The following is a 24665-nucleotide window of genomic DNA, read 5'->3' as shown; positions in this document are numbered from 1 at the left end:
GACATTGATTTAGATTGACATGAACATTTGATACACATTTCTCTCAACTGAATGTAGGATTCATCCCTGAGTACTTGTATTCAATATGCAGCCGTTAATAACATATTAATTTCAAGCAAAGTAGTGTTCTCCCTTTGCTGACAGATATGAAATTAAATTGGAGATTTTGGAAGTTAAACTCACCCATTGTCAGATAGAGGAGACTTCTCAATATTTTTATCTTCATGTCAGAAATAAAGAAAGGTATTTTCTCTTGTAGAACTGAACAAGCTTTCTGGTGAAAAGTGTGATGACCAGTCTCTGTCGCGGACTGTCTGGTGAATGTAAGATGTTACTGTATATGAGGACGCATTTCCTGTGCACAGCTCCTCTGTCACTTCCTAATTTGTGCTGTTGTATCTAGGGTAGACAATTTTGTTGCCAGTGAAGCCCATGTACCCTGTATGATTGATAGACAAACCAGGGAGAATCAAAAGCAAGAGCATAGCTTGATGGTCTTGACCTAAGGAAGTGGATTAGGAAGGCAAAGGCCCAAAGTAGTGAGTCGAGAGTCGCACCTTTTTCTTCCCAATGCTCATATTATTTTAATGGTTGGACCTCATATCACTTGGTTGAACACCTTCTACTCCTCTTCTAAGAAGAAGTGGAGAAATAAAAGTGAAATTCAAAAACATGCAATGAGGATCCAGTTCAGTTTAGTGCAATCACCTAACAGTTTCACACATAATGCTAGCTCCTCAACAACACTGGAACTGATCAAAGACACAGAAAGTGAAACCCCACCAATGCATACAAAAACTACAGTTTGGACTTTGACCCAATGCATCAAATATGCTGAACATTTCGATTGGTTACAAAAGCAAAATAAAATAAAGCAATACCATTATTTCATATGTCTACTTGTATATGTTTGAGTTTAAGTGTCAACTATAGCAACCGTAGTTGTCACTATTGCATCTGAATGAGTATTATTTAAACACATTTACATGTCACGAAGGACCAAATCAATGTGTTGATGCCAATGAGTTACTGTATTGACAGGTTGCATACAGTTACTTTTCCTAAAAGTTTTGATAAATGTCTTCATTCATATCATGTGCTACAGCATTATCATAGACAGAGACATTAACGTAATCTTCATCATCGTCTTCACTATTCATTTTCTCATGAGACCCCCCACAAACACCCTTTCTTTGAATGTTTCCCTCCTCGTTGTCATAGACATCCTCTGATTTCCCATAGCTGTGCCCTTTTTCCTTCCCATTCTTCTTTTCACCCGTCACTCTTTCCAGACCTCCCTCGTAACAGTTGTTTTCTAAATTCACATAGTCCTCTTCCTCTTCCTCTTCCTCTTCGTGGTCCTCCCCTCTGTTGTCAATACCTGTTGTATAACAATTTGCTCATTAATATTTCCAACAGCAAACTCCTGGGAATAGAAAAGATTTACAAACAAAATGATATCAACAAAAGTATTTTGAGATGCTGCTTAACTTAACTTTTCAAGCTCAAGGCCTAAATCAAGTTCAGATTCAGCCTTTGAGTTTACATAATTGTGATATCACTCACATTCTCTCTGGCCAGTCTCTGTAGATGGCTTTCTGCTCCTCCTTGTCCTCAAGATGACTAGACAGATGACAAGCAGAAGCAGAAACAGCAGTGCTACCCCACCAGTCCCTCCAGAAACAATGATGGGGACCATGAATGCTGAAGAAAATGTAGGTATTTCAAGGTTTAGACCTACAGATCAAGACTTGTAAATGGCAAATTAATAGAATATACAAAAATGTGATATGAAGGATGATAAGTCATGTTACAATACTATGACTTTTCTCTCACGTAAAAGCTATTTTAAATACTTTTTTTTTTAAGCATGTGTTATTTTACCTCTAATGGTGACAGCTAGTTCACTATTAGCCGACCTGAATAACCGGGTGGAGACGTTGACTCCATAGCTGCAGCTGTATTTCCCCTGGTCTTTATACTCTGCAACAGGGAAGTGGAAAGAGGCAGAGTGGTTGACTGCTGGCGTAGTCTCAGTTCTGTTGGATCCAGAGAAGTTCAGATAGAAGAGGCCTCCAGGATACTGTGGCTGAATGGAGCAGGTGATGGAGAAGCTGTGGCCCCTGATCACCTCTGGCCCCTGAGGTTCCCAAAACATCCCTCCATTTGGAGGACTGAGAGAGATGTTGGGCTGTAGCAGGACCACTGGAAAGAAAGTAAACAGCAATTTGACAGTAATGTAATTCCATATTCATACCTTCTAACTGAGAAATGTGTGTGCGATGGACAAGGTAGTCAGTCTCTTGTCTCTATCAAGGCTCTGAATCATAAAAAATACAGTGAGTTTAGTATTTGGTCCCATATTCATAGCACACAATGACTACATCAAACTTGTGACTCTAGACATTTGTTGGATGCATTTGCTTTGGTTGTGTTTCAGATGATTTTGTGCCCAATAGAAATTAATGGTAAATAATGTATTGTGTCATTTTGGATGTAGTTTTATTGTAAATAAGAATATAGTATGTTTCTAAACATTTCTATATTAATGTGCTACCATGATTACGGATAGTCCTGAATAAATCGTGAATAATGATGAGTGAGAAAGTTAGACGCAAAAATATCATACCCCACAAAATAATCTGAAACACAACCAAAGCAAACAGCAAATGCATCCAACAAATGTGTAGAGTCACAAGTTTGATGTAGTCATTGCGTGCTATGAATATGGGACCAATTACTAAACTTTTGACTACTTTAATAAACATACTGTATAAGTGAATTTGTCCCAATACTTTTGGTATTTAATTTCTAAACGGTTTGCCCACTATATAGGAATATACCCTCAAATTAAAGCTGACAGTCTGCACTTTGACCTCAGTCATTGTATCTTTTCTAATCTAAAGTGCTGTAGTACAGAGCCAAAACAAAACATTTGTCACTCTCCCAATACTTTTGGAGCTCACTGTAGATTATGCAACACTTGTTTCCCAACTACCACCTCACCTTTAGTAACGTTGCTATAAGGGGAGCTGATGACTTGGCCGTTGGAGAGGGTTCTGTAGAGACAGCGGTAACTGCCCTGGTGTGAAGCATCCATCTTAAACTTTGTTAAAGTAGCCCTGGGCTGTGAGGATCCAACGGTCACGGACATGATGGAGTCTCTATTCAGATAGAAGAGGAATTCCACAGCATTACAGAGGATACAGGATGGAAGAGTGCAGGTGAGATGGACCTCCTCTCCATGCAAGAAGGCAGAATAGGCCGGGTCTGTGGAGAGTGAAGGCTTCTGCAAGACAACACCTGTTGGTCAAATACAGGTAGTTTAGTGAGGCAACAGTAATCACAACCTATCTGCTGGTCTTCATACTGTATTAGCCACATGCTCTGTTCTAGGCTGCCCCCATCTGGTCACATATCACCAAGTCTGGCTTGGGTTAAGATTATTTCTGCAACGGTCAACTCTCCACTAGGTGGCAGAGCAGGCAATAATACTGCAGTAATATGCTTTTTAGGATTTTCTCTATGATGAGACCTTTTTGCACAATTCAAACCATTCAAACCAAACCCTGATAAAACTCTAGTCTAGACAAGGCAAAGAGACTCCCTTACCTGAACAAATAACACCTGCGTCGTTACCATGATTACAGTAATGTGTTCGTCCTCCTGTGTGTGGGCACTGTGTGATGGAGCACTCACTGCCAGAGCAGCCAACATCATCCTGCCAAATGGACCCACTGCCCTGACCAAAGTAGGCCCTCTCTGTGGCACTATCAGCTCTCCCACAGCCCAGCTGTCTACACACCACAGCAGTGTCATTCAAGTCCCACACGTCATCACACACGGTTCGCCAGTGACCAAGTTGATAGACCTCCACCCTCCCAGAGCAGAGGTCACTCCCATTGACCAGTCTGACGTTAGGTTTAACTAGGAATTAAAGAAAATTAGAAAAGTAGAAAATTAAGGAGAAAATAAATGCATTTCAGTAGCACATTCAACTAAATCAATGGCAAGTTTACACAAGCATAATGAACTGTAATTTGACTTTTATCAACCACAATAGCAACCCCGGGACTTTTACCTGAGCAGACAACTCTGGCGTCTTGAGACTGTAAACAGTCATGGTGTTTCAATCCTCCATGTGAGCATTCTGTGAGGGAGCTCTCACTGCCGTTACACCCAACATCATCCAGCCAAGTAGGTCTGCCACCACTACCCTGACCTACGTGGGCAGTACCTTGGACACTCACAGTCCTTCCACAGCCCAGCTGGCGACACACCACATTGGCATCGTTTACGTCCCACTTCTGACCACACACTCTTCCCCACTGGCCCTTGTAAAGAATCTCTACTGTCCCCGAGCAGAGACTAGTGCCATTGACCAGCCTGATCTCTTCACCAGCTCACAAAGAGGAAATGAGATGATTGGAAAAATGATTAATAATGATTAATGAGCAATTAATAACAGCCAGTATTGTCAAAGCTGTTCTATTAAAAGTTGTTACAAACGTGTTGCTTAACCTTTTTGGACTTTAACAGCATTTTTTTTTGTTCCCCTTTTTCTCCCCAATTTCAATCTTGTCTCATCGCTGCAACTCCCCGACCGGCTCGGGAGGCGAAGGTCGAGTCATGCATCCTCCGAAAGATGACCCGCCAAGCCGCGCTTCTTAACACACGCTCGCTTAACCCGGAAGCCAGCCGCACCAATGTGTTGGAGGAAATACCATTGAAAAATGTATGCACTCACTAACTGTAAGTCGCTCTGGAGTAAAGCCCCCCCAGCCAAACCCTACCCCAACCCGGACGTCGCTGGGACAATTGTGCGCCGCCCTATGGGACTCCCGATCACGGCCGGTTGCGATACAGCCCGGGATAGAACAGGGGTCTGTACTGACGCCTCTAGCACTATGACGCAGTGCCTTAGACCGCTGCGCCACTCAGGAGGCCTTTAACAGCATTTTAAAAGTATTTTAAAACTTTTTTGAGACTTGTGTTCACATGTAAATGAACACTTACCTGCCAATGTAGATAACACCATTTGATGAGCTGTTTGGGAGAAACACAGACAACCAAAACAATACAATTAAACACACATTTGCTGAGGTTGCCATTTCTAAATGGATAATGCCTTATAATAATGTCCAGTAAAAAAATCAGATTTTTTTTAAATATATGTTTGCTCACCATTTATGAATTGTTATTGTTACATTTGTAAATGTTAGTAAGCTATATATACAGTGGGGGAAAAAAGTATTTAGTCAGCCACCAATTGTGCATGTTCTCCCACTTAAAAAGATGAGAGAGGCCTGTAATTTTCATCATAGGTACACGTCAACTATGACAGACAAAATGAGAAAAAAAATCCAGAAAATCACATTGTAGTATTTTTAATGAATTTATTTGCAAATTATGGTGGAAAATAAGTATTTGGTCAATAACAAAAGTTTCTCAATACTTTGTTATATACCCTTTGTTGGCAATGACACAGGTCAAACGTTTTCTGTAAGTCTTCACAGGGTTTTCACACACTGTTGCTGGCATTTGGGCCCATTCCTCCATGCAGATCTCCTCTAGAGCAGTGATGTTTTGGGGCTGTCGCTGGGCAACACAGACTTTCAACTCCCTCCAAAGATTTTCTATGGGGTTGAGATCTGGAGACTGGCTAGGCCACTCCAGGACCTTGAAATGCTTCTTACGAAGCCACTCCTTTGTTGCCCGGGCGGTGTGTTTGGGATCATTGTCATGCTGAAAGACCCAGCCACGTTTCATTTTCAATGCCCTTGCTGATGGAAGGAGGTTTTCACTCAAAATCTCACGATACATGGCCCCATTCATTCTTTCCTTTACACGGATCAGTCGTCCTGGTCCCTTTGCAGAAAAACAGCCCCAAAGAATGATGTTTCCAACCCCATGCTTCACAGTAGGTATGGTGGTCTTTGGATGCTACTCAGCATTCTTTGTCCTCCAAACACGACAAGTTGAGTTTTTACCAAAAAGTTATATTTTGGTTTCATCTGACCATATGACATTCTCCCAATCCTCTTCTGGATCATCCAAATGCACTCTAGCAAACTTCAGACGGGCCTGGACATGTACTGGCTTAAGCAGGGGGACACGTCTGGCACTGCAGGATTTGAGTCCCTGGCGGCGTAGTGTGTTACTGATGGTAGGGTTTGTAACTTTGGTCCCAGCTCTCTGCAGGTCATTCACTAGGTCCCCCCGTGTGGTTCTGGGATTTTTGCTCACCGTTCTTGTGATCATTTTGACCCCACGGGGTGAGATCTTGCGTGGAGCCCCAGATCGAGGGAGATTATCAGTGGTCTTGTATGTCTTCCATTTCCTAATAATTGCTCCCACAGTTGATTTCTTCAAACCAAGCTGCTTACCTATTGCAGATTCAGTATTCCCAGCCTGGTGCAGGTCTACAATTTTGTTTCTGGTGTCCTTTGACAGCTCTTTGGTCTTGGCCATAGTGGAGTTTGGTGTGTGACTGTTTGAGGTTGTGGACAGGTGTCTTTTATACTGATAACAAGTTCAAACAGGTGCCATTAATACAGGTAACGAGTGGAGGACAGAGGAGCCTCTTAAAGAAGAAGTTACAGGTCTGTGAGAGCCAGAAATCTTGCTTGTTTGTAGGTGACCAAATACTTATTTTCCACCATGATTTGCAAATAAATTCATAAAAAATCCTACAATGTGACTTTCCGGAGAAAAAAAATCTCAATTTGTCTGTCATAGTTGACGTGTACCTATGATGAAAATTACAGGCCTCTCTCATCTTTTTAAGTGGGAGAACTTGCACAATTGGTGGCTGACTAAATACTTTTTTCCCCCACTGTAGATAGTTATTGACACATTTATAAACAACTTTAAATGTAAACCAAGCAAGCAACCAGTATTTGCATATGCTGTTGTGCTATTTACACCATTTGTAAAGCTGGATAGTTAGGTCTATCTCGAGCTCAAGGATTTCCTTTGTGAAACTGCCCTGTGAGAGATGCACAGTATGTCACTTGTTGTGGTTAACATTAGCCAGATTCTCACAGACCAACTGTTTAGTATACAGATGAAACATACTTATTTTTTTATCAGTTTCACACATTATAGCACCCTTCCTTTGTTTAAAATCGGCCAGTCCTGCTTTCTGCAAAATGTTATTAATGACTCTCAACACTTTATTTTGTGAAATTGTTTTTCCACTTAATGTTGACTTATGTTATTTCCTATATATCAAATGTCAGCAGTGTTGGGGAAGCTTAATTTTTTGCCCCTTTCCCCTAGTTGGAGGACTTGGTGGAAAACATACAAATTCTCTATATATGTAGCGACATGTCACTTTAATGGTACCCCCCTTTACTTTAGTTAATTTTGTAAATCATTTCTTAACTCTATTTTCTTAAAACTGCATTGTTGGTTAAGGGCTTGTAAGTAAGCATTTCACGGTAAGATCTACACCTGTTGTATTCGGCGCATGTGACAAATAACATTTGATTTGATTTGTTGAACATCCTATTACTGTCTGTCCATAATGCTGAACTGTTATGGACCACTGACTTCCTCCAAACTCCTTCAATTTCCATTCAATTCAATTTCAATTCAAGTGGCTTTATTGACATGGGAAACATATGTTTACATTGCCAAAGCCAGTGAAATCGATAATAAACAAAAGTGAAAAAAAACAAGAAAACATTAACAGTAAATATTACACTCACAAAAGTTCCAAAAGAATAAAGACATTTCCAAATGTCATATTATGTCTATATACAGTGTTGTAACGATGTGCAAATAGTTAGTGTACAAAAGGGAAAATAAATCAACATAAATATGGGTTGTATTTACAATGGTGTTTGTTTTTCACTGGTTGACCTTTTCTCTCTCTCCAAGACAAAGATTTATAAAAGTGGCCCTTCACTCCTAGGTCTGATACCATGTGACCTCACAGGACTACAAAAGGACTCTGCTGTCTCCCCCTCACTCTCTTAGCTGTTAGCCGCTTATCCTGCTGGACCTCTCAAGCTGGACCTCTCAAACTGGACCTTTCTCGAGGAGGGAGAAGAACCTCCATCCTCAGTAGGCCGGCCACAGGTCCTGGACCTTCGCCTTTAATGGCAAGAACTGGTGAACTGATAAGTTAGGGAAAGTACATTTTAGGGAATAGCATCTGTAATCCAGTACATACATTGGGATGGAAGAGCCCATGCACTAAACCGTCTCAGAAGGAGACTTAGTCATTAAAGAGCTATTGTAGCCTCAATGGTACATTTAAGGTTTCCTTCTTCAAGTAAAGAAGGAGATGACTATTAGAGCACAGCCTCTGCAACTCAAGCAAGGAGCCAACAGAGAAGAGCAACAAGCATAAGGACACCAACTCCTGACAAAGGAGGAATCACCCAACTCAACCAGAAAGGACACACCTTCTTCCTTTGTTCTCATCCATGCGGCCTGAACAATCAAGAAGCCACAACATACTTTGTCTTGATGTCTTGATCACGTTGAGGGAGAGGTTGTTATCCTGGCACCACACGACCAGGTCTCTGACCTCCTCCCTATAGGCTGTCTCATCGTTGTCGGTAATCAGGCCTTCCACTGTTGTGTCGTCGGCAAACTTAATGATTTTAAGTTGGAGTCGTGCCTGGCCTTGCAGTCATGGGTGAACAGGGAATACAGGAGGGGACAGAGCACGCACCCCTGAGGGGCCGCCGTGTTGAGGATCAGCGTGGCAGATGTGTTGTTACCTACATTTTGTTATTTCGTTTCTGTAAGCCATTTAACAAACTATAACGGACTAACATTGGAATTGGAGTTGACTCCAAGGCAATTCATAAAAGACCGTAAATACTGAACTTTCAAGCAACCACATATTTTGCCATGGAGCACGTTCTGATTGGCCAGTGAGGCGCCTAGCCTCGACACACCCACAATGTCACGACTTCCGCCGAGGCTGCCTCCCCTCCTTATTCGGGCAGGCTTCGGCGTTCGTCGTCACTGGCTTACTAACCACTGCCGCCCCAATTATCATCATCACATTTGTCTTGTCTTGTCAATCACACACACCTGGTTCTAATCCCCTCATTAGTCTGTGTATAAGTGTTCCCTCTGCCCCCTTGTCCTTGTGGGTGATCGTTTGAATGTGAGAGTAGTGTAGCTTGGTGGAGCTACTCATACCATTTTGTTGCCAGGGTAGATATTTCCCCTGTGCCTCTGTATTGTATGGAGATACCGTTACAGTGTATTACCAGGGTAGATAGTTTCCCCTGTGCCTGTTTCGTTTGTCGCTATTCCAGCGTATTTTGTGTAACTAAGGAATAAACTCTGTATTCAGTGATTACCCTCCTGCGCCTGACTCCTTCCATCACACTCATCACACACAACTTGTTCATGTATCAGAACCCAGCCCTTTCGCCCCAAAGCCAGCAAGTGTGCGATAATTGTGATAGTGAAAATAGCACAAATATGCCTGACACAGCCCTGAACATATAGCGCTACCACATGCACTTAGATTTACTATTGGGTTAGGTTTGTTAAATAGAGCCCTACAGTGCATTCGGAAAGTTTTCAGACCTCTTGACTTTCTTCACATTTTGTTACATTACAGCCTTATTCTAAAATGGATTGAATAGTATTTCCCCTCATCCATCTACACACAATACCCCATAATGACAAAGCAAAAACAAGTTTTTAGAAATGTTTGCAAATGGAAATATCACATTTACGTTAGAATTCAGACCCTTTACTCAGCACCTTTGGCAGCGATTACAGCCTCAAGTCTTCTTGGGTATGACGCAACAAGCTTGGTACACCTGTATTTGGGGAGTTTCTCCCTTCTTCTCTGCAGATCCTCTCAAGCACTGTCAGGTTGGTTGGACAGCATCGCTGCACAGCTATTTTGAGGTCTCTCCAGAGATGTTCGATATGGTTAAAGTCCGGGCTCTGTTTGGGCCACTCAAGGACATTCAGAGACTAGCCCCAAAGCAACTCCTGTGTTGTCTTGGCTGTGTACTTAGGGTCCTTGTCGTGTTGGAAGGTAAATCTTCACCCCATTCTGAGGTCGAGCGCTCTGGAGCAGGTTTTCATCAAGGATCTCTCTGTACTTTGCTCCGTTCATCTTTCCCTCGATCCTGACTAGTCTCCCCAGTCCCTGCAGCTGAAAAACATCCACACAGCATGATGCTGCCACCACCATGCTTCACCGTAGGGAGGGTGCCAAGTTTCTTCCAGACGTGACGATTGGCATTCAGGCCAAAGAGTTAAATCTTGGTTTCATCAGACCAGAGAATCTTGTTTCTCATGGTCTGGGAGCCCTTTAGGTGCCTTTTTGGCAAACTCCAAGCGGGCTGTCATGTGCCTTTTACTGAAGATTAGCTACCGTCTGGCCACTCAACCATAAAGGCCTGATTGGTGGAGTGCTGCAGAGATGGTTGTCCTTCTGGAAGGTTCTCCCATCTCCACAGACAAACTCTGGAGCTCTGTCCGAGTGACCATCGGGTTCTTGGTCACCTCCCTGACCAAGGCCCTTCTCCCCAGTTGCTCAGTTTGGCCGGGCTGCCAGCTCTAGGAAGAGTCTTGGTGGTTCCAAACTTCTTCCATTTAAGAATGATGGAGGTCACTGTGTTCTTGGGGACCTTCAATGCTGAATAAATATTTTGATACCCTTCCCCAGATCTGTGCCTCGATACAATCCTGTCTAGGAGCTCTACAGACAATTCCTTCGACCTCACGACTTGGTTTTTGCTCTGACATGCACTGTCAACTGTGGAACCTTATATAGACAGGCATGTGCCTTTCCAAATCATGTCAAATCAATTGAATTTACCACAGGTGGACTCCAATCAAGTTGTAGAAACATCTCAAAGATGATCAATGGAAACAGGATGCACCTGATCTCAATTTCGAGTCTCATAGCAAAGGGTCTGAATACTTATGTAAATAAGGTATCTATTTTTTTGTTTTAATAGATTTGTGTCGATTAATGAGGATTTTTATTTATTTAATCAATTTTAGAATAAGGCTGTAATGTAACAAAATGTGGAAAAATGGAAGGGGTCTGAATACTTTCCAAATGCACTGTAAGTGCATTCATTCCATTAACAGGGAGATGTACAAATATTGAATTCTAATTTAATTGCAATTCAAAACATTCCAAACAGTTCAATTTCAATTCCACATTTGAAGACCCAATTCAATTCAAAATTTAAAGAATGTAAATTCTCCCCTTCATGAGTGAATTCAATAATTGAATATGACCCCAACGCTGGTTTAAACCCTCCAAAATCATGTTAGTTAGATAAATATGCCCGTTTTAACTTTATCTGGTTTGCCATTCCAAATAAAATGACATTTGTTTCTCACATGACTTGAAAGAGGATTCTAGACCATGAATAAATATGTAAACGGCAATATCACTAGAGAATTAATCAGGTGTTATCCTCTCCGCAGTTTCAAGATCCTGTTTTGCTACATTTTCTATCAAAGTTAATAATTGCAAAATTGTTCAACTTTTCCGGGATATGTACACAAAGCACATCAACTTTTAACCTTGAAGTCACAGTTGTGTGAGACTAGAAAGTAGACATGAGAACTGGAAATGAGCCCTTTGTTATAGGTCAGTTTGATTATGTGACTGTCTAACAAGTCGCTCGTGAGCGATGTTCATGGAGACCAAAATGCACAAATTAGCCAGTTAAAATTGCATTGCAGACATTAATGTATCCAATATATAAATAATAGCCTATTGAAACAAGGCTAGGCTAGACAGAGACAATATCATCCTGTATTTGTAAAAAGCAGAAGGCACAGAGACAACAGATACCTGTCTATATATATATAATCGATTGTTGTTCATGTAAGGCACTTGAAAGACCTTCCTTTATGACAACTTAGTCACTGTAATACACAAAGACTCACCTAATGCCATAAAGAGTAGAATTGTCACCATCTTTATCCTTGTAATGTCCTCCAATATCAGCTAGTATTCTCACCAACACTTGGCAGTAAATGATTGCAATATTTACCCCAGATTTAACTGCTTTTAAGTTACAAAACAATGGATGAACAAAACAAAAATTCAGAGGAACCAAAATTGAGAGTTAAATTACGATGCTCTGGCAATGCTACCTCCATGTACAAGAGGTCAATGTGTGACCTTCCAGACACTTTCCGGTATTAGCATTACCATGACAGAGAAGAGCGGTACACTGTCACAAAACAGGAAATCCCAGCCCACTAGTCTCTGGTCTGGTCGCTGATTCCACTAAACTGCATGTGCACACAACACTGAACTCAACACCACAAACCCCATTTGTTTTATTTTTTAAACCAAGAATATAAGATGCATAAAACACGACGATTGAGCTATATATACAGTACCAGTCAAAAGTCTAGTTAGGGCATATATATAGCTCAATCTTCGTGTTTTATGAGTCTTATATTCTTGGTTAAAAAAATACAACAAATGGGGTTTGTGGTGGAATCAGCTACCAGACCAGAGACTAACCACATCCTGTTTTGTGACAGTGTACCGCTCTTCTCTGTCATGGTAATGCTAATGCTGGAAAGTGTCAAGAAGATCACACATTGAACTCTTGTCCATGGGGGTAGCATTGCCAGAGCATGGTAATTTAACTCTCAATTTTGGTTAATCAGAATTTTTGTTTTACTCATCCATCGTATTGTAACTTAAAAACAGTAAACTCTGGGGTAAATATTGCAATAATATATGTACACTCTACACACTGAGCTTACAAAGCAATAAGAACACCTTCCTAATATTGTGTTTTGCCCTCAGAACAGCCTCAATTCTTCAGGGCATGGAGCCTACAAGGTGTAAAAAGCGTTCCACAGAGATGCTGGCCCATGAATGCTCCCAACAGTTGTGTGAAGTTGGCTGGATGTCCTTTGGGTGGTGGACCATTCTTGATACATACGGGAATCTGCTGAGCATGAAAAACCCAGCAGCATAGCAGTTCTTGACACAAACCGGTACACCTGGCACCCACTACCTTACCCCATTCAAAGGCACTTAAATCTTTGTCATTCACCGTCTGAATGGCGCAAACACACAGTCATGTCATAATTGTCTCAAGGCTTAAAAATCCTTCTTTAACCTGTCTCCTCCTTCATCTACACAGATTGAAGTGGATTTAACAATCAGTAAGGGATCATAACTTTCACCTTCATTCACCTGGTCAGTCTGTCATGGAAAGAGCAGGTGTTACTTATGTTTGTACACTCAGTGTATTGTCTAAACTAAATTGAGGGGCAAATAAGGAACCTAAAAATAAGTCTCCCCCCCCCCAAACATAAATTGTAGTATAACCCTTAAAGGGTTTCTGAACTTTGTATTTGTTCTTGTAACGTGACCTGCTATAGTCCCAGGCCCAATGAAATACTGCTCTTAAAGTCCCACCACAATCTTATTTTCAGCCTAATGGTGGACCCACCCCCAGTTAAGAAACATTTAAAAACACACAGACAGGGTTCTTTATTAAATGTTATTCTCTTTGTCCAATGATCTGACATAATCAAAACAGTTATTTCTTTTATCCCCAAATCCTGGTTGTGCATCTGATTGCATTACAAGTGAGAGTGCCGGGGAAAAAACAGTTGTGCGTTGTGATATTGGCTGCAGTGAGGTTGGCCACGAGCAGCGTTCGATCCATTGTGAAGGACAGATCCACTCCTACTTAACAGCAGAGTCAGTGGTGTTGTGGGGAAAGGAGATGGGTAGGTAGGTTACACTAGTGTGTGTAAACAGTGGTTAGAGGTGGGGGAATAGCTAGCCTGATCCCAGATCAGTTTGTGCTGTCTTGACTCCTTTCTCATTGTCATGCATTGGCAAGACAGCAGAAACTGATCTAGGGCAAGGCTAGGGAATAGCTAGGTACTCGGATGTGTCACAAGAGTACGGAATGACAGACCGATAAATACTGATAGTGTTTAAACAGAGGCAGTTGCGTTGTTGTGATAGATAAAGAAATAGAGAGGTGCTGATACTGTGAAACAGACTTACAGAGGCAGTGCTGTTGTGTTGTGTGGGGGGGGGGGGGGGGGGGGGGGAGTAGAAGAGAGATGGGAAACATGTATACATACAAAGGCAGTGGTGTTGTGAGCATACTGATATCGTGTCACAGAGTTTACATGGACATAGATAGATACATCCTACTGACAATGTGCTACATAGGCAGTGGTGTTGTGAGCATACTGGTAACGTGGTACAGTTTGGAACTGACGGTGGGGGGTAGTGGGAGGGCATAGATATTGACAATGTACTACAGTACAGAGGCAGTGGTGTTGTGAAGATAGGTAATGCGTTACAGAGGCAGTGCTGTTGGGGGGCAATACATACACTATCCAGACATGGAATGAGGGAGGGACCACCTTGGGAAAGGGGGGAGAAGGGGATCACGGAGTTGTTGGTCATTAAATTGTCATAAATCTTTCCTTTTTATTTCAGGTGAAGTAGAAATTCAACTGTCTTTACTGGTTGTCAACGGCTATGGTGTTGCTAGAAGTCAGTCCCTTCCTTAAGTGGTCTAAACAGTTGATCAGTGATCAATGCCTTCACTTCAGATACCAAAACAAGAACAAAAAGCAAAACATAAAAGGCTTTGACAATGTCAAAAGGGCTAGACTTCATGTACTTTAAAAAGAAGGAATACATCTTACGTACATTATGTAATGGCTGGTATTTTCTTACAGATCATCTTCATTACTCCACAACGACTTGACTCTAGATCATAGAAACACTACGTTTTATTTTATTTTTCTCCCATGAAAAATAAAATACTGTAAACGGAACAAAACAGAGTTGCCAACCCAACCTGGTCCTATTTGTGTTTTGTGTGTCAATTTGATCCAACCTGTGAACGTGACAGTGCAAGAGGTCTAGTGCATAAAGTGAATTGCATCTGAAATCGTGTCATCATTTTTGTTCTACTTCTCTATTGATTTGATAGAAAAACACACATTCCCACTGTGACTACTTAGTGTGCCGATTTTCCTGGGTGAAACCAAGATAACAAAACACTAGGTCTGGGGAGGTGGGGGTTAGGGGGGAATCACAAATGCATCTATGTTCAAAGAACAGTGAGAAAAAAACAGGAAAAAAGATAGCAACTCTTCTTTTATGCATCATTCCACTTAGGACAATTCAAATTGCAATCATTACTTTTTCAATATATATATTTATATTTCCATATATCTTTTGTAAGAAAAAAAAAAAAGTTGTAAAGGAGAAGGAGAGACAGGCCCCCTATCCGAGACCCCCGTTAGCTGTCCCTGCCAACATTTAGGGATGACTCGTGCCCAATGTCCAGCTGTCTGTCTGTCAGTCTGTCTGACTAGTTTCCTGCAGAAAGACGTGCGTCTTGTCTACCCCATTACTCCAAGTCTGACGGGCACTGAGCCTGAACTCCTGTCCAACGTCTTGAGGGGGAGAGAGAGGAGGAGCAGAGTCATCACTGAGGAGAGTAAACAGAACATCTCAGATTAAACTCCTTGTGTGGCGGCTGCTGATCCCTGCTGCTGGTTCTGAGGCATGTCTATGGTGGTTTGTAGGGTGGGGGGGGGGGGGGGGGGGGGGGTTGGGGGTGATGGAGATAGTGCCATCCAGGTGAGATGGGACCCCCTATTGTTCAGTCAAGTATGGGTTCGGGTTCGGCCCAGTTTTAATGCTCGGACTGGGGCTGAGATAGGGGGACGGCTGTCTGTCCATTGAGGCCTGCGTGTCCTCAAAGTGTCAAAGTCCGTCCTGGTTGGGCCCAGGTCTGGCTCTTTTCCTAACCCTGGTTTGTCACAGTGTGGGAGTCTGTCAGCTTGCTGGCTCCGTCTGTAGTCATGCCTTCTGGCTGTCTCTGCCTGGGGGGTGGCAGTGGACCCCCGTCTAAGGGGAGGGTGCAGGCGGGCTGCTGCGGGCTGAGCTGGGGGACAGGCTGGGGCTGCAGCTGCCTGGTGGGGCCCCTCCTCCGCTGGAGCGGCCCCCACTGGCCCCCTGGCCCTCCAGACCCTCTGAGTTCTCCAGCATCTCCTGGATGAGTGGGGGCATGGAGCCTGGGATCTCCATCTTCAGAGTGATCACTCGCTCCGCTCCTGGAAGAGGAGAGGGAGGGAGAAGAAGAGAGAGGCAGAGAGAGAGGGTCATATGTTATGTGTTCCACAAGATTCTGCCACTACAGCAAAATGTTGTATGTAAGACCCTAAATAGTCATCTTCAAATAAATGACACATGATATAGATATAAATGGCAGTATTGTTGCACTGAGACTAGGGCCGGATTAATGCAGGGGTTTACAGGGGCTGAAGTCCCTGGGCCCAAGCCCGTAGGGGGCCCAAGCGGCAAAAAACTAAAACAAATATACAACCACAGGAGCCAACTCTCAATGAGGGCATAATTTAGCCACAGATTATCAATAGTTTCAAAAAAATTTACTGTCGATTAAGTCACAAGCAGAGTGGTTGGGTTAAATTCGGAAGACACATTTCAGTTGAATGCATTCAGTTGTACAACTGACTAGGTATCCCCCTTTCCCTTTCACATACAGGTAACTGCCAAAACAAAGGAAACACCAACATAAAGAGTCTTAAAAAGGTGTTGGGCCACCACGAGCTGCCAGAAACCTCTTCAATGCACTTTGGCATAGATTCTACAAGTGGACCTAAACCCTGCCAGGAACATGCACACCATAACATATACTTTGTATCCCTCATTTACTCAAGCATTTCCTTTATTTTGGCAGTTACTGGTACGTCTACAGTCGGGAAGGCCGCAATTTGGGCAGCATGCGCGCCAAATATCAGTGTTGGGGAAGGTACAGTTTACCAAGCTACCAATGACTTCACACTGGAAGAAGTTTAAGCTACACTAAAGCTACCCTATAAAAAAAACAACGCAGTATATAGGCGTGCTCTCTCACCCTTGGCGCTGATGCTCCTGAGGTCAGTGATCTTCATCAGCATCTTGGGGAACATGTGTGGTTTATGAGGCCTCCTCTTCCTCACGTAGATCTTCAGAGCCTCCAGTAGGGGCTCCTGGAGCACATCCACCTTGTCTGCCTGCTCCAGATCCTGACGGTCTACACACACACACACACAGAGAGAAAAAAACTATGAAAAACACATCCTTAATACCCAATCTGTATGCTCAAAAAGCGCGTCCAACAGTGGCACGATTCACACATCAGCATGGTAACAGTAGCTTCACATGAAGTATTTATTAGGCAAACTCCCATTTTCACACTAGTAAAACACACAGCTGACAAACACACTAGTTCCTATGCCACAGCTGAGACTTGCTTGTACTCTAAAACAATGACAATTGGCCTCTTGGGATCTCAACTCCTGGCTCTGATAGGAGTGCAATGCTGGATTTGAATCTGAGCAGTGGTGCAGTACCTCCACAAAGCAGACAGATGCCGCTGAGAAGGCCGGTCTCTGCGTCGTCCATCTCCAGAGGGAGGAGTGTTTGGGCGAAGGCGAACACCAGGTCTGTGAGCGGGCCGAAGCCTGCGTTGTGCATCTGGGTCCTGTTCAGGGTCAGCCCGTCTGAGAAGGTCATGGTGTCCTGGTCTGGAGTGTACCGTGTGCATATCCTCAGAATCTGAGATGGAGGGATTGAGAGGTAGAGAGAGGGAAGGAGGGAAGGAGGGAGAGGGGGAAAAGGAGGAAGGAAGTAAGTAAGTCTTGCATGAGCTTTGGGTGGGGCGAGCCGAAATGGCTCATCGAAGCAGATCTCCTGTTTCTGTAGCGTGAGGCAGCTTGATGGACAAGTAAACCCCCAAGACAGGATGCTAGTCTATCACAGGGCCTTACCCCCAATCTATCTCCTTAATGCTGAGTGCCAAGCAGAGACGCATTGGGTCCCATTTTTTTGTTTAGGACTCGGACCGGGGATCGAACTCCCAACCTTCCAATCTCAGGACGGACACTAACCACAAGGCCACTGAGTTGATTGGAAAGGGAGGGGGAGCACAAATATATTTTATACTGTTGTTCACTTTCTGTAGATGTTTTACTGTTTATAATACATGTATGTATGTCCTAGTGTGTGTGTGTGTCTATGTCCTAGTGTGTGTGTGTTCTCACCAGTATGTCCAGACAGGCAGCCTTGAGCAGGGTGATCTGGTCAGCGATAGTGAGGGTGGTGAAGCCTGGCAGATGCTTGGCAAACTCCACCGTCTTGATGATACACTTAGTGGACAGCTCACTGAACTTATCCCACAGGTTCACGTCTAGAGCCACGCGGTGCTCTGCACTGTTATTCTATAGGAAGAGAGAGGGAGATACATATAGGTTAGTCTGTGATTCTACAAATACATCGGTTGATATGTTGAGAGCGCAAGGAGTGCGTATGTTTGTCAGTGTTTGGTATACCCAAACATGTTCGCAGAGTGAGGGTAATGTTTCTGTGCGTGTTTGTGTAACTTGACAGTGTGTGTGTGTGTGTGCATGCGGGTGTGTGTATAATTCACCGTGGTGTATTTGCCCAGCTGACAGAGCGAGGGAAACGTCTCCTTATGGGCCTTGCGGACGCGTTCGATCATCTGCTCTGTCTCGGTACTCAGCACGTAGATCTCCGAACACTCTGGCTTCTTCTCCTCCTTCTTCTTCTTGTTCCTGTCGTTCCTCACCGCTGAGAGAGGGATAGAAGGAGATGAAGAAATGGAGAGAGAGAGAGAAAGAGAGAGAGAGAGAGAGAGAGAGAGAGAGAGAGAGAGAGAGAGAGAGAGAGAGAGAGAGAGAGAGAGAGAGAGAGAGAGAGAGAGAGAGAGTTATCCTTTGGACTCAAATGGCAATTTTTGGGGATGCGTGAACATTAACGCCTCCAGGTCAACCTCACAATCCTCACATTGCATGCCATCTCCAACCAAAGAGACAACAAAGAGACAGTCAGAAAGATGAGCGCTATCCCTGAGACCAGACACTACTGGAAACCCAAATGCTGATAAACTGGGACATTGTGTGGTGGGGGAATATCTACGTCCACCACTAGATGGAACCATATACTACATTTTCCATCCTCACCCTGGCACAGAGACAGAGACGCAGAGAGAGATAGAGAGAGATAGAGAGAGAGACATGCACAGAGAGGTCAGAATCTGTTCTGAGGAACAATAGACAGGAACCTCAAAGAGGGCGAGTGAGATATAGAAAAAGAGTGAAAGGGGAGAAGAAAACAATGTGTGTGCCGTGCCGTGTGTTATGTGAGAAATATGGCAGAGGAGAGGAGAGGGTGTGAGTGAAATGTATGTGGGAGAGAGAGAGGGGGAGAGAGCTGAAGTGCTTTGACATGACAGTGTAAAAAGAGCTTAAGAAGGAGAATCTGTGTGCCGCTGATCTGGCACAATACAGACAGGTAGACATTGGAGAGATGGGAGTAACTCTCTGCCTCCAAACAGCATCAACACAAGCACACAAACAAGTGGATGTGACACACATTTGTGTGAACACACCCCAAACACACACCACCAGGCACACACACACTCTCTCTCCCTCTCTTTCCTCTGTTTCGCTTCTACCTTCCTTCCCCATCTCTCTACATTCTGTCCATCCTCCTCTGGCAGCTCACTATATCTCCACATGGAATATCTATATCTTCTCACTCTAATATGAGCTGCCAAATCAGCTGGCCACACACCACATTGGCATTGTTTACGTCCCACTTCTGACCACACACTCTTCCCCACTGGCCCTTGTAAAGAATCTCTACAGTCCCCGAGCAGAGACTAGTGCCATTGACCAGCCTGATCTCTTCACCAGCTCACAAAGAGGAAAAGAGATGATAAGAAAAATTATTAATAATAATCAATAATGAAATAAGCAATTTAACACTGTAATTATGGTCAAAGCTGTTCTATTCAAAGTTTTGTTACGAATGTGTTACTTAACCTTTTTGGACTTATTTTCTGTGTACTTTTAAATGTATTTAAATGATATTCAAACATGCTACTTAAAACCTTTTTGGGACTTGTGTTCACATGTACACTGAACAAAAATATAAAAGCAACATTTAATGTGTTGGTCCCATGTTTCATGAGCTGAAATAAAAGATCCCAGAAATTGTCCATATGCACAAAAAACTTATTTCTCTCAAATGCTTTGCACACATTTGTTTACATCCTTGTTAGTGAGCATTTCTCCTTTACCAAGACAATCCATCCACCTGACAGGTGTGGCATATCAAGAAGCTGATTAAACAGCATGATCATTACACAGGTGCACCTTGTGCTGGGGACAATAAAAGGCCACTCTAAAATGTGCAGTTTTGTCACACAACACAACACCACAGATGCCTCAAGTTTCGAGGGAGTGTGCAATTGGTATGCTGACTGCAGGAATGTTCACCATACTTTGTTTTAGAGAATATGGTAGTACGGCCAACCGGCCTCACAACCGTAGACCACGTGTAACCATGCCAGCCCAGAACCTCCACATCCGGCTTCTTCACCAGCGGGATCGTCTGAGACCAGCCATCCAGACAGCTGATGAAACTGGGTTTGCACAACCAAAGAATTTCTGCACAAACTGTCAGAAACCGTCACAGGGAAGCTCATCTGTGTCTTGACCTGACTGCAGATCGGCGTCGTAACCGACTTCAGTGGGCAAATGCTCACCTTCCATGGCCACTGGCACACAGATGAATCCCGGTTTCAACTGTACAAGGAAGATGACAGACAGCATTTATGGTGTCGGGTGGGCGAGTGGTTTCCTCATGTCAACGTGGGACAACATTCCACAGGCCACAATCAACAGCCTGATCAACTCTATGCGAAGGAGATGTGTCGCGCTGCATGAGGCAAGTGGTGGTCACACCAGATACTGACTGGTTTTCTGATCCACGCCCCTACCTTTTATTTTTAGGGTATCTGTGACCAACAGATGCATATTTGTATTCCCAGTCATGTGAAATTCATAGATTAGGGCCTAATGAATGTATTTCAATTAACTGATTTCCTTACATGAACTGTAACTCAATACAATCTTTGAAATTGTTGAATGTTGCATTTATATTTTCATTCAGTGTAAATGAACACTTACCTGCCAATGAATACAACACCATTTGATGAGCTGTTGAAGAGAAACACAGACAACCGAAAAGTTACAATTAAACACATATTTACTGAAGTTGCCATTTCTAAATGGATAACGCCTTATAATAATGTCCAGTAACAAATCTGACATTTTTTTAAATATAAGTTTGCTCACCATCTATGAATTGTTATTGCTACATTTGTAAATGTTAGTAAGCTATATATAGATAGTTATTGACACATTTATAAACAACTTTAAATGTAAACCAAGCAAACAAATAATATTTCCATATGCTGTTGTGGTATTTACACCTTTTGTAAAGCTGGATGGTTATGTATACAATACAGTGCATTCGGAAAATATTCACACACCTTCACTTCTTCCACATTTTGTTACGTTACAGCCTTATTTGAAAATTGATTAAATAAATTGTCTTCCTCATCAATCTACACACAATATCCCATTATGACAAAGTGAAAACAGGTTTTTAGAATTTTTTGCTAATTTATTTTAAATAAATATAAATATTAAGACCCTTTGCCACGAGACTTGAAATTAAGCTCAGGTGCATCCTGAGATGTTTCTACCACTTGACTGGAGTCCACCTGTGGTAAATTAAATTGATTGGACATGATTTGGAAAGGCACACACCTGTCTATATAAGGTCCCACAGTTGACAGTGCATGTCAGAGCAAAAACCAAGCCATGAGGTCGAAGGAATTGTCCATAGAGCTCCGAGACAGGATTGTGTCAAGGAACAGATCTTAGGAAGGGTACCAAAAAATGTCTGCAGCATTGAAGGTCCCCAAGAACACAGTAGCCTCCATCATTCTTAAATGCAAAAAGTTTGGGACCACCAAGACTCTTCCTAGAAATGGTCGCCCGGCCAAACTGACCAATCGGGGGAGAAGGGCCTTGGTCAGGGAGGGGACCAAGAACCTGATTGTCACTCTGACAGAGTTCCAGAGTTCCTCTGTGGAGATGGGAGAACCTTCCAGAAGGACAACCATCTCTGCAGCACTCCACCAATCAGGCCTTTATGGTAGAGTGGCCAGTCGGAAGGCACTCCTCAGTAAAAGGCACATTAGAGCCCGCTAGGAGTTTGACAAAAGCTACCTAAAGGACTCTCAGACAATGAGAAACAAGATTCTCTGGCTGATGAAACCAAGATCGAACTCTTTCGCCTGAATGCCAAGCGTCACGTCTGGAGGAAACCAGGCACCGATCGTCACCTGGCCAATAGCATCGCTACGGTGATGCATGGTGGTGGCAGCATCATGCTGTGGGGATGTTTTTCAGCGACAGGGACAGGGAGACTAGTCAGGATCGAGGGAAAGATATACGGAGCAAAGTACAGAGAGATCATTGATGAAAACCTGCTCCAGAGCGCTCAGGACCTCAGACTGGGGTGAAGGTTCACCTTCCAACAGGACAATGACCCTAAGCACACAGCCAAGACAATGCAGGCGTGGCTTTGGGACAAGTCTTATAATGTCCTTGAGTGGCCCAGCCAGAGCCCGGACTTGAACCCGATCAAGCATCTCTGGGGAGACCTGAAAATAGCTGTGCAGCGACGCTCCCCATCCAACCTGACAGAGCTTGAGAGGATCTGCAGAGAAGAATGGGAGAAACTCCCCAAATACAGGTGTGCCAAGCTTGTAGCTACATACGCAAGAAGACTAGAGACTGTAATCGCTGCCAAAGGTGCTTCAACAAAGTACTAAGTAAAGGGTCCGAATACTTATGTAAATGTGATATCTGTTTTTTAGTTTTAATACATTTTCAAACATTTCTAAAAACCTGTTTTTGCTTTGTCATTATGGGGTATTGTGTGTAGATTGATGAGGGAAAAAAAACAATTTAATCAATTTTAGAATAAGGCTGTAATGTAACAAAATGTGGAAAAAGTCAACGGGTCTGAATACTTTCCGAAGGCACTGTATAAGGAATTTGAAAATATTTTTTTGAAATTACGTTTACTTTTGATACTTAAGTATATTTAAAATAAAATACTTTATATTTTTACTCAAGTAGTATTTTACTGGGTGACTTCCAATTTTACTTGAGTCATTTTCTGTTAAGGTATCTTTACTTATACTCAAGTATGACAATTGGGTACTTTCTCCACCACTGTGTGAGACTAGAAAGTGGTAATGAGAACTGGGAATGAGAATGAGTCCTTTGTTCTAGGTTAGTTCGATTTTGTGACTCTCTGTAACAAGTCATTTGTTAGCAACGTTCATGGATACCAGAATCCACAAATTAGCCTGTAAAAATTGCATTGCAGACATTAGTATATCCAATATATAAATCATAGCCAATTGAAACAAGGCTACACTAGACAGAGAAAATATCATACTGTACTTGGATAAAGCAGGAGTCACAGAGACAACCGATACCAATCTATATATGGAGTCTATTGTTGTTCATGTAAGGCACTTGAAAGACCTTCCAGGCCCTTTTTGGCACCCGGTCCGGGGGCTGAGAAAAGGGGAGTGGGAGGACGGGGGACGGCTGTCTGTCCATTAAGGCCTGCATGTGCCCTAAAAGTGTCAAAGTCCGTCCTGGTTGGGCCCAGGCTTGGCCCTCTTCCTAACCCCACTCTACTATGGCCTGGTTTGTCACAGTTTGGGAGTGTCAGTTAGCTGGCTCCGTCTGTAGTCATGCCTTCTGGCTGTCTCTGCCTGGGGGGTGGCAGTGGACCCCCGTCTAAGGAGAGGGTGCAGGCGGACTGCTGCGGGCTGAGCTGGGGGACAGGCTGAGCAGCTGCCTGGTGGAGCCCCTCCTTTGCTGGAGCGGCCCCCTGGCCCTCCAGACCCTCTGAGTTCTTACGCATCTCCTGGATGAGAGGGGGCATGGAGCCTGCGATCTCCATCTTCAGAGAGTGATCACTCACTCCACTCCTGGAGGAGTAGAGGGAGGCAGGGAGAAGAAGAGAGAGAGGGTCAAGACGGGTGTTATGTTCCACAAGGTTCTGCCACTAAAGCAAAATGTTGTATGTAAAACCCTAAATATTTATCTTCAAATACATGACATACGATATAGACATACAGTGCATTCGGAAAGTTGTCACGGTTTCGGCCGAGGCTGCTCCTCCTCCTTGTTCGGGCAGGTTTCGGCGGTCGTCGTCCCCGGAGTACTAGCTATCACCGTTTGATGTTTTTGATGTCTGTTTGGTTTTGTCTGATTGTGTACACCTGTTTCGTGTTTGGTTGATTATGTCTCCTATAAGTTTCTCGTTTGGTTAGTCTTGTGTTGTGTGTTATTGTCCGCCTGTCGGTAGGAGCTGCGTGTTTCTGCTCTGTTTATTTGTTTGGTGTTTTTACGCACTGTTTGCGTAATCGCTCGCCTCTGTTTGTTTCGAGGCCCGTGTTTTGTATTTTGTCTCTTTATGACTAGTAAAGTCTGTTGGACTAAGCCTCGGTGTCCTGCGCCTGACTCCTACACCACATCCACATCAGTTCCTGACAAAAGTATTCAGACCCCTTGACCTTTTCCACATTTTGATACACTACAGCCTTATTCTGATATTGATTAAATTGTATTTTTTCCCTCATCAATCTACACACAATACCCCATAATGACAAAGCAAACACAGGTTTTTAGAAATATCACATTTACATAAGTATTCAGACCCTTTA

General features: G+C 43.2%; 1 protein-coding gene and 1 long non-coding RNA gene across 2 annotated transcripts; both read right to left on the bottom strand.

Annotated features, from left to right (window-relative positions):
* Positions 1-1082: 1082 nt before the first annotated feature.
* On the bottom strand, positions 1083-2255 carry LOC311103301. Its single transcript, XR_014610071.1, has 3 exons — positions 1885-2255; positions 1567-1704; positions 1083-1381 (listed from the first exon to the last, which is right to left on the bottom strand). It is a non-coding gene; the product is annotated as an uncharacterized lncRNA (long non-coding RNA).
* Positions 2256-15622: 13367 nt separating this feature from the next.
* LOC311103860 (retinoic acid receptor alpha-A-like) lies at positions 15623-23899 on the bottom strand (the record flags this gene model as incomplete). Its single annotated transcript, XM_084145495.1, has 6 exons — positions 15623-16086; positions 16911-17069; positions 17389-17593; positions 18079-18255; positions 18465-18649; positions 23692-23899. 6 exons carry the CDS (start codon positions 23897-23899, stop codon positions 15881-15883), a joined length of 1140 nt encoding a protein of 379 aa, XP_084001621.1. The 3' UTR covers positions 15623-15880.
* Between the last annotated feature and the right edge of the window lie 766 nt (positions 23900-24665).

This window comes from Coregonus lavaretus (assembly GCF_964263955.1).
Source record: "Coregonus lavaretus genome assembly, chromosome: 28".
In the NCBI taxonomy this organism is placed as follows: domain Eukaryota; kingdom Metazoa; phylum Chordata; class Actinopteri; order Salmoniformes; family Salmonidae; genus Coregonus; species Coregonus lavaretus.
Note: the sequence above shows the minus strand (reverse complement) of the source record. Positions and strands in the feature narration are given on the sequence as shown.